This window comes from Oncorhynchus gorbuscha, linkage group LG04 (genome assembly GCF_021184085.1).
Source record: "Oncorhynchus gorbuscha isolate QuinsamMale2020 ecotype Even-year linkage group LG04, OgorEven_v1.0, whole genome shotgun sequence".
NCBI lineage: Eukaryota > Metazoa > Chordata > Actinopteri > Salmoniformes > Salmonidae > Oncorhynchus > Oncorhynchus gorbuscha.
Window position 1 is genome coordinate 15193375 of NC_060176.1, and position 10094 is coordinate 15203468.

General features: G+C 44.9%; 2 protein-coding genes across 2 annotated transcripts; one reads left to right on the forward strand and one right to left on the reverse strand.

Annotated features, from left to right (window-relative positions):
* Window positions 1-662: 662 nt before the first annotated feature.
* Window positions 663-2424, reverse strand: LOC124033716 (THAP domain-containing protein 11-like). The gene has a single exon (XM_046345910.1). It carries the CDS (start codon window positions 2285-2287, stop codon window positions 1454-1456), a length of 834 nt encoding a protein of 277 aa, XP_046201866.1. The 5' UTR covers window positions 2288-2424; the 3' UTR covers window positions 663-1453.
* A 238-nt stretch (window positions 2425-2662) lies between these two features.
* LOC124033715 (centromere protein T-like) lies at window positions 2663-9467 on the forward strand. Its single transcript, XM_046345909.1, has 14 exons — window positions 2663-2711; window positions 3136-3239; window positions 3420-3549; window positions 4539-4695; window positions 4851-4944; window positions 5064-5200; window positions 5908-5944; window positions 6042-6193; window positions 6420-7694; window positions 7915-8259; window positions 8339-8438; window positions 8533-8700; window positions 8917-9018; window positions 9127-9467. Exons 2-14 carry the CDS (start codon window positions 3151-3153, stop codon window positions 9257-9259), a joined length of 2919 nt encoding a protein of 972 aa, XP_046201865.1. The 5' UTR covers window positions 2663-2711; window positions 3136-3150; the 3' UTR covers window positions 9260-9467.
* Window positions 9468-10094: the final 627 nt, after the last annotated feature.

Consider the following 10094-nt stretch of genomic DNA (forward strand, 5'->3'; position numbering starts at 1 on the left):
ATATTCTTTAATGTGAGCTAGTCATTTAATTTATTATGATCCCCATTTAGTAGACGCCAATGGCGACAGCTAGTCTTACTGGGGTCCGACGCTTAACGAAAAATACATCACAGACAAAAGACATTACAATTTACAGTTAAAAACATTAACATGTAGTGTGTGTATATCTATCAGTTACACATGAATGTCAGTACAAACACACAACAAGTAGGTCACATGGGGGATAGGCATTGTGCCATCAGGTGTTGCTTTATTTGTTTTTTGAAAACAGGCTTGATGTTCACTCAAGCTATATAAGATGGAAGGGAGTTCCATGCACTCATGGCTCTGTATAATGCTGTACATTTACTTGAATTTGTTCTGTACCTGGGGACTGTGACTGTGGCATGTCTGGGGGGGGGTACGTGTGTGTGCCAGTGCTGTGTGTAAGTTGACTATGAAAAATATTAGGAATGTCCAACACATTTCTTATAATCAAGATAAGATTAAGTCATGATTATAGATCCCTTTGGTGTTCACGGTAAGTGAATTTCTCTAAGAGAAAGTCTGTTTCAATTGAAAAGGGGAATAGAAATGATAGACATCAACTGCATGATTTGATCACTGCACCAAGAATTACACTCATGCATCAATTTAAACAGATAAAGAAACAACTCAGGATATATTATTTCAAAATTAAATTTACTTCAAATGGTTATGGTTTAAGTTTCAGAACAGTCATTGCTGTCAGGTCAAAGTTCAACAGTCAGAGGTTAACATAATATCCATACGAGAGTGGCAACTACAGATACTGTATCAAACTATTTGGGAGAAGGTTGAGACACACAGTCACAGTGAACCTTTTAGGTGGTGTAAAAGCCCTGCAACCAGAGAGCCATGGATCAAGACAGGTCTCTTGTGGAAATAGGCACATCATAAGCACACATACTTTTATGATATCCAACACATCTTCCCACAGCTAGAGTCACAAAGCAACCTTGTTTTGGAGGATGGCCTCTGAGCTGAAAAGCTGGTGTTTAATATACTGCAATGAGAATTCAACTGCAGACACTGACATACAAACAGCTCAACAACCACAAAAATGGCCTAATAATTCCCCCAACCCCCTGTTCTGTCGAAAGTAGGCTACAGAGTTGCAGCCAGGCAATCCACAAGAATGCATTGGCCAATGTTTTTACACTCCCCTAAAAGGCTGCTTGCACTTAGCAAACACACGGGTGGACTAAATTGGGCAATGTTTTATAGGCAACTATGGGATTATTACTATCAACTAGCTAGCCAAAAATAGCATGAGTAGACCAAAAAGTTGCTATCTCTTCTATTGAAAATAAATTGTCATCGCTTTCGTAAAAAAAGAGGGTTTGCTCTGCTCTCCACGGACCCCCTTCATCTCACGTTAAAGTCTTAGGTCGCGACGGTCTTTAGCTATCCATCCTTTGGGTGGAAATGATGGTCACATTTTCTTTACCGCTGCTCCTGCCGAGAGCAAACGGTCCCGCTCTCGCACCTCCTCCTGTAGCTTGGCCTCGGTTACGCGCAGCTGGCGGATGGTTGCCTTCATCTCCTTCATCTTCACTTCCATGAGTGCGATGATGTCCCGCTGCTCGTTCAGCTTCCGAAGTAGTTCGGCCGAGGTGGTCCCGGTGGTCAGCGAGTACGCGTGGTCCAGCGGGTTGCTGACAACGCTGTAGTACTGCACAGTCTGCTGCTGGGCAGCGGCCGCGGCGTCTGCAGGGGGATCGTCGCCCCCAGCCAGGTCAGTGGAGCTGGAGACGACTGCAGTAAAACAGGACCCGTCACCCTGCGCGGCTGGATTTATTGGTCCGAGGTATTCGCCGTCTGGGCCGATCTGCACCACGATAGGGCCATCAGTAGCAGCTGTGTCGGTAACTGCATCGCTCTGAGCGGTCTCGGCGGCACCTGAGGCTGTCGAAACAACGTTTGTGATGACAATACTACCTGGACTGGGGGCTGTAACAGGAGCCGCCGCAGACGCTTTCCTGTTCCTGCCCCTTCGATTCTTGCGTTCATTCACTCCTCTCAGCGGGAAGAGCGTCGGTACTCGAACGGTATAGGTCTTTCTGCCACCGGGAAAGTGTACGCTACAGACGCGGTGTCCAGTAGTGGGTTGGAAGGTACTAAAACAGCCGCTCACCCCGGCCCGGGAGATGTTCTTGAGCCAAATTTCCCTTTGCGTGGTATCCTTTGGAAATGTGTAGAACCGCAGCTCTCTGTCCCGATGAGAGTTGTTGTAGCAGCCAGGTACACAGCAGGTGAATCCAGGCATATTTATTCCAATGAAAATCTGATAAACTTGTTATCCTATTGAAGTTTTATCTAATTTATTTTTGTTTCGTTCTTCCTCGCGTTATTATCAAGCCCATCGGCCTCGAAGCGGAACTACACGTCCCACAATGCTTACAACTTCCTGTTTTGTGTCCTAAGCAGGCAGCCCCAAAAATATTACATTTTGTGTTGCGCACAATTACTATAGTTTTAGACGTATTTGTGTATAATATCTCACAAGTGTATTATGTTGATAGATGTTTAACTATTGTATCCATTATTACTGTTTTCCAAGCAATCGTGTATCAGAACTAAGAACTTAAATAAACTACAAGTCCCATAATGAATCCCGAATAGCTTCTTCCCCAAATTCTCATCTCGCGAGTTTTCACTTACATTTTAAACGCGGGAGCCATCCGCTAAAGGTAAACACTAACTAGCAAGTTTTTATTGTATATATAATTTTTCATAGTATCCTAGCAAGCTTAGGATACTATCATAAAATAGCACATCAAAACGTTGTTTTTCCACATAGAGGCGACACGAATCTAACGTATCGTGAACACGACTCGGTAGAATTCCTTGATTGTGTCAGTCAGTATGATACATTTAACTTTAGCTTAGTTTGGATAGCTAGCTAGCTAGGTTGACCTGTTACGTTAGCGTAGTTCACTTTAACGCGTTAGTCGCCCCACTTACTTACTTTCAGAAGTAGTAAGTTATGTGTTTATTTGCATTAACGTTAGCTAGCAAGTACTAAGCCGGTAGTGAGCTAGCTAACTAATTGAAACTGACAGCATCTCAATTATTTCCAGAATATCAATAAGACGTTGACTTCTGTTTCGACAGACTGAACGTTATGCCATGGATTCTGTAGATGAGGATCTGTCTGCTCGAATTCTCCTGCAAAATGTAATTCAAACGGAGTCCTCCAGGTCCCCAATTACCCGCAGGTAAATCAACACTGTCAAAAAGTGTCACCCACAGTACCTACTACTATCGATCAACTAAACTTGCTTTGGCTAGCGGTTGTCTACTGTTAGGTTGACAGGCCTTTTCTTGTCAACTGTGATATCTCCAGATAAATGTTAACATTTTAATGGAATAAGTCACGTGTGTTATGTCCTCTCTAGTGCCTCCCAGGCTCAGTTCCAGTCCCCTGTGTCCAGAGTCAGACATAGTATCAGACTAAGGAGGAGTGATGTTGGGGCCCTTACCCCACAGGAGGCCCTCAAACAGAGCATCAAAAAGAAGCTTCGTGAGGTCAGGTTAAGCTGGGTGTACACTGTGATTTTGGCCCCAATTTTAGCTGTCCCAGACAAGGTTTTGAGATCGGAGACAAAATCTCCATGTCCTTGCCTACTCTGGGTGAGCAGCCATCAGCTACGCTTGTTTAATGTGAGCGGGTCAGAGATGTAATCAGAGGGCTACCGATCCTGTCTTTGAGCAGTCCCAGACGTCCCAATATTTTTAAAGGTGTTTGATTTTATCTGCACAAAAACTGCAATGCTGTTGTAGTGTGACATGTGTAATGACAAGATTTGAGAATGGTGATCAGCAATAGCCAGTGAAATGATGACTTTGTATCACATCACCCAGAATGTGTACTCTCGAGCAGGAGCGATGATTACTACTAGTATGTGTTTGTACTTGCCAAAGTGTCAAATCGTTACAGCTCTGACAAGCTCTTTACACACAATGTATTTCAATTAAAAATGTATTGGCTAGATATTTCAACTATGTATGGCAAGCATGAATGTCTAACTGATAACTTTTGAGGCTGCCTTGAGACACAGTTCGTTCTAGCTATGAAATCACATCTTTGTCAAGACCGCATGGTATAGAGAATCCTCAAGACCAAATGAAGAATGTTGTCGTGCGTGACCTCCCCTCGTTTGTTTGCGCAGCACTATGTTGGTGAGACAACTACAGGAAAGACGGTCATTTAATATATGCCATTTAGCAGACGCTTTTATCCAAAGCGACTTACAGTCATGTGTGCATACATTCTACGTATGGGTGGTCCCGGGGATCGAACCCGGGACCACCCAAGCGCCATGCTCTACCAACTGAGCTACAGAAGGACCACATTTAATGTGAGAGGCTCAGGGATGTTAGGATTTTAAAGTTGTGTAGTGTCCGCCCGGCATTACTTTGAAGATCTGTCTTTCTGTCCGTTTGTCTGTGTTGGGCAACTGTTTTAAACAAGGCTTGTGTTGAGTTCATCAGCATTTTTGTATTTTCTCTTACAGAGCACTTCCAGGTCTTCCCTGCCAGAGCCACCCAGTAAGAGGTGGGCTGTATCAGAGGGAGTCGGGAAGATAAACACGCCTGCACCAGCCACAGCCTCACTTCTCTATGACGATGACATCACACCTAGATACCTACTCAGGGGGATCCTGCAGACAGGTGAGTGTTGTCATCACAGTGAGAGTGTGTGCGTTTTAATTACTGACTAGTGGTAAGATGTATGTTTTATTATATGCTCATCATGGGCACATTATGGCCCGTTGTTCAGTGGTCTTTGTTTTTGTTTCTTTTCTGTCTCCTCTCTGATTGGTCAGAGCCGGAGACATCCCTTCTGGTTCAGGACCGGCCAGTCAGGAAGGAGCCAGAGCTGTCCTCCACAAACTCCAGTCTTCACAGCAACCGCCCAAGGTATGCTGACAGACAAGGACGATATCCTCAGAGGTGCACTCAGGACACACAGCCCTCTGCATTATTGGTGTGGTGATGTGTTTGTGCGTTTACACCTTGTTTTTGTTTGTGCCTCCTAGTACAGGGCTGTCTGACTTGGATCTCCATGACATGACCACCACAGTAAACCTGTCAAATACGGTGAAGGGACTAAGCAGGAAGCGACCATGTCGGAGTCTCAACATAACAGCATTCAACAGGCAGCTTGAACATGAAGGTAAGGTCATGGTCGGCACTGTACAGTGTGTGCGCATGGTTAAGTTTGTGTGACATCTATAACTGGAGCATGTTCTGAACATGCTACAGGTTGTGATTAAACATACTGGTTATCTGCTCTATATGAGAAGAGATTTTCTCTTCTGCTCATTTTGACCCACTGACAATCTCACTTTTCATGGGTTCAAGTTTAAATTAAATTGTATTTTTCGGCAAATACAATGGGTGTAGATTTTTCCATTAAATGTTTGCTTACGAGACCTTCCCAACGATGCAGAGTTAAAAAATAATACAAATAGTAACACAAGAGGAATAAAATACACAAGAATGGAGCTATATACAGGGAGTACCAGTACCAGATCAATGTGCAGGGGTATGAGGTATTTGAAGTAGATACTGTATGTACACGTAGGCAGGGTAAGTGACTAGGCATCATAATAGATAATAATAAGAGTAACATGATGTGTGTGGGCTTTATGTGAGATTGTGTGTCTGTATATAGTATTGTGAGTGCATAAAGTCAGTGCAAGAAAGGATCAATGCAGATAATTAATGGTTACACGGACTAACTATTTAGTTGCCTTATGGATATTTAGAGGTATTATGACTTGGGGGTAGAAGCTGTCTCGGAGCCTGTTGGTTAGGAGTCTGATGATGGATGTATTCACTTCCTGATAGAATTTTATGTTTGTATATTCCTTGCAACAGAAAAAGACCTCTCATCCCTGTCTTCTGCCTCTCCAAGGTAAAGAGCTGCAAATTGGAAAAACTTCTGCTCTCTCATTGAATTTCAGTATTGAATATCAGAAATGTAAATGAGGCTGTTTTCTCATATTTTCTAGCTCTATCACCTTCTCTCTGAAAACACCCTTTATGGACATTCGGACTGAGAAAAGGAGATTTCAAAGGAAGGTAGCAAATCGTAAAAAAATTTGCCCTGAGGAGTTTGACGAGGCCCTACGGAATCGACAGGCGGCAATGGGTGGAGGCCCTGGTAAGCCCTTTGCTCTGTATCCTATATAATTTCTTCCCCCTTATATCTCTGCTTGTCTTTTGTTCGGTGTATTATATTGTATGATATGCACTTAAATTATCGGGAACAATATGAGATTGAGACTCTTATGTAAGACTACATTGTGTGTGAAGAATCAAACTTAAACCTAGTACTTCCACCTCTTTTTTTCTCTTCCCACGCCCACCTCCCTCTCCCTGTTTTTCAGAGCTGAGTGTTAGGGAGGATCAACAGGGTCTCAGTGAGACTGTTCGTTCTGAGGGGTTCACCTTGGGACTGAGTGACCTCACCGCTCCTGACATCACCCATGACATCATCACCAGCAAAACAGAGCTCTACGCCCCGCCTGATGGCACAGCAACAACCTTCACTATCGCCACCCAGGACAAAGACACCATCACAGGCACACAGATCCAGCGAGAAATGGGAGGAATGAAGGATGAGGAGGAGAAAGATATGGAGGTGGTAGGGGAACAAAATGAGTACACGATGGAAATAGACAACAAAGATGGAGAGGATTTGGCTGTTGATGCTGGGCAGAGAGAGGCCTTGGTGAGACAGCAGGAGTCCAAATCACAGACCGAAGAGGTAGCTGACTCCCGGACAGGAGAAGATGAGGAGCTGGCTAAATCTCAAACAGAAGGAGAGGTAGCCGAGTCTCCGACAGAAGGAGCGGTAGCCGAGTCTCCGACAGAAGGAGCGGTAGCCGAGTCTCCGACAGAAGGAGCGGTAGCCGAGTCTCCGACAGAAGGAGCGGTAGCCGAGTCTCCGACAGAAGGAGCGGTAGCCGAGTCTCCGACAGAAGGAGCGGTAGCCGAGTCTCCGACAGAAGGAGCGGTAGCCGAGTCTCCGACAGAAGGAGCGGTAGCCGAGTCTCCGACAGAAGGAGCGGTAGCCGAGTCTCCGACAGAAGGAGCGGTAGCCGAGTCTCCGACAGAAGGAGCGGTAGCCGAGTCTCCGACAGAAGGAGCGGTAGCCGAGTCTCCGACAGAAGGAGCGGTAGCCGAGTCTCCGACAGAAGGAGCGGTAGCCGAGTCTCCGACAGAAGGAGCGGTAGCCGAGTCTCCGACAGAAGGAGCGGTAGCCGAGTCTCCGACAGAAGGAGCGGTAGCCGAGTCTCCGACAGAAGGAGCGGTAGCCGAGTCTCCGACAGAAGGAGCGGTAGCCGAGTCTCCGACAGAAGGAGAGGTAGCCGAGTCTCCGACAGAAGGAGAGGTAGCCGAGTCTCCGACAGAAGGAGAGGTAGCCGAGTCTCCGACAGAAGGAGAGGAGGAGGAGATGACTGAATCTCAGACAGAAGATGTAGCAGATGAAGGGAGACAGGTAGTGGAAAAAGGCTTGACATCACAGAGTTTCGTACACAACGCGATGCACATCAGTCGGAGAGCTTATTGCTCAGAGGGTGGTGTCAAGGTTGCTGGAGTGATGGAAGGAGGGAGGGGCTACAAGAGCATGGGAGCAGAGCTCCATCCTACAGAGACTGGTGAGTCAGGTTGGTAATGAGCGCATGATGTGATAATGAAATATGTGACATTGGCTGATGTGGACAGTATTCCACTTGGCTCAAATACTGCTTGTCAACAAGACTGTTCAGTCTTTTTTAAGTTAGAATAGACCCACTAAGATTATTTTTCAATTTTCTATTGTATTTCATTTAATATTTGTGAGACTGTTTTATTGATGTCTTTGTGTGTGTTTTGTAGGGTGCGCAGGCAGAAGGTCAGAGGGGGATCCTGCTGGTGAGTGGCACAGCGGGCCGGAGGTGGGAGCTAGTGAGAGCGCCCACAGCCGCACAGTAACCCTTGGCAGCGCCCCTCCCTCCCCGTTGCCCCAGGAAGATGAGCTGGAAGGTTTGAGTAGAACAGGCACCAGCCTTGGAAATGAGGAGATGGAGAACTCAATGCCTTCTTTAGAGATGACCTTTGTACCTGAGAACAATGCCCCTCATAGTAGCATTTCATCCCTGCACCCCATCACTGCCCAGAGCCCAGCTGACCATGAAGAGGACTGGGATGATGTGGAAGAGGGGGATGGTATCCAGAGTGAAGGTTAGATCCACAAAATCTGTATTCAGGTGTGTGTGCGTGTGCGTATATGTTGTGATGACTAACCCCTTCTTTCCTACAGAGCTGTCCATGAAGACACCTGCGTTTGTCAGAGAGAAGAGGAATGCTCTGCCTATTGACCCCCTGGCCTCACCTACTATTCTCAAAGACCTTCAACCAAGGCAAGTCAAACACATGCAATCATTTTAGTAGTAGTATTGTGTGCTAGTTTGTGTGCAAGCTTGTGGCCTAATCTGTTGTCTTTTGAGGCCTCAGTGTTTCGGCCGGTGCTGCAGCTGCGGTGAAGCCCAAAGCGGTGAGGGGAAAGCGGACTGGATCGGCCAAGAAGGATCCTGGTCTCTCTAAGAGCTACATCATGAGCGTGTTCAAACACTTTGCCAAGACCAAGGTGTCTACAGATGTCTACCCTGTCCTAAAGGAGATGTAAGAATCTACGTCCATCTTAGGGAAAAGTGCTTGTTCATTAACCTGCACATTAAGTGATTTAGTGACGTGCCGATCTGTTTAAAGACAGGAAAAGATCAGAATACAACTGTTCTTTTATCGTTGATGTTAAATTATTTGTATTAGTGACAATAGAGGACTTACTTAATGATAATGTATTGATGGATGAATGCATGTGTAACATTTACTTGCCAGAATGGAGCTCTACTTTGACCGACTAGCTGATGACATGATGTTTGCTGCTCACGCCAAGAGGAAGACCATTGAGGTAGAGGATGTAGAGCTGCTGATGCGGAGGTTTGTTTATAGCTGTGGTTCGCCAGGTTTTTAAGTGTACAGTATGTACTATAATCTCCTTGTCGTGTGTGCGTGCATTTGTCTTTCTCTAACTCTGTTTCTCTCCAGACAGGGGTTTGTGACTGACAGCATGCCAGTCAATGTGTTGATTGAGAAATATCTCCCAATGGAATCCCGGAAGCTCCTCATTCCTATGGCAACAAGTGGTAACTACGTCATTCCCAAACCGGGGAGAAAATGACTAGCCTATAGTGAAAATGATGTTTTATATTTTATTGAATATCTATTAACAGCTGTTAATTTATTATTTGTAGACACTCATTCAAACACAGCCAGGACAAGACCATGTAACCTGGTGTAAATGTGTTTTTGATTGAATATGGCTTCGTCTTTTGTTTTGTTTGTTTATATTTGTCAAATATTACTACAATAAAATGTATTTGATTTAATCAGTAGTCTGGTCTGGCATTTGTTAGGGCCTTTGGATGACAAAGGAGACCCTGAGGTTAGGAGTGCCTTTGCTTCCATCAGAGAATCCTGAAAGACAACCAATACAACAAGCACTATAGTTTGTAGACACATTGTAGTTTTCACGATCGACCCAGCTAATCACAGTACAGTCAGAATAAAAAAGCAATAATTCAAACTTTCTCATTCGCTACTTTAGGGTGTGATCATTAGGCAGCTGTTTCAAAACGTTTTGCAACAAACCGTTTTTCTCCAAACAGAAAATGCAAACGACCGTTTCTATTGGACAAATTCAGTTAGGCCCATTTTCGTTCGCCTTGATTGCTTCCGTTTGGTTCTTGGCTAACGATCAGCTTTCAAACAATATGCTTCGAACACACTGATTGTGAAATTGCGTTTTGGTACACCAGAAGTACATTCATTTCCAATGGATCGCTGCGTTTGCCTTGCAGCATTGCGTTGCAGAGGCAGTTGTAGTACGTTATGTGTGGTAAATCGAATGTATGCATCAAATTGTATGCGTAGACTTGACAGAAAGTAGTAGAATGTTGAATTTGCTGCACACATATCCAGTAAAAATAATGTGGGATTCCATAATAAGAAACAGT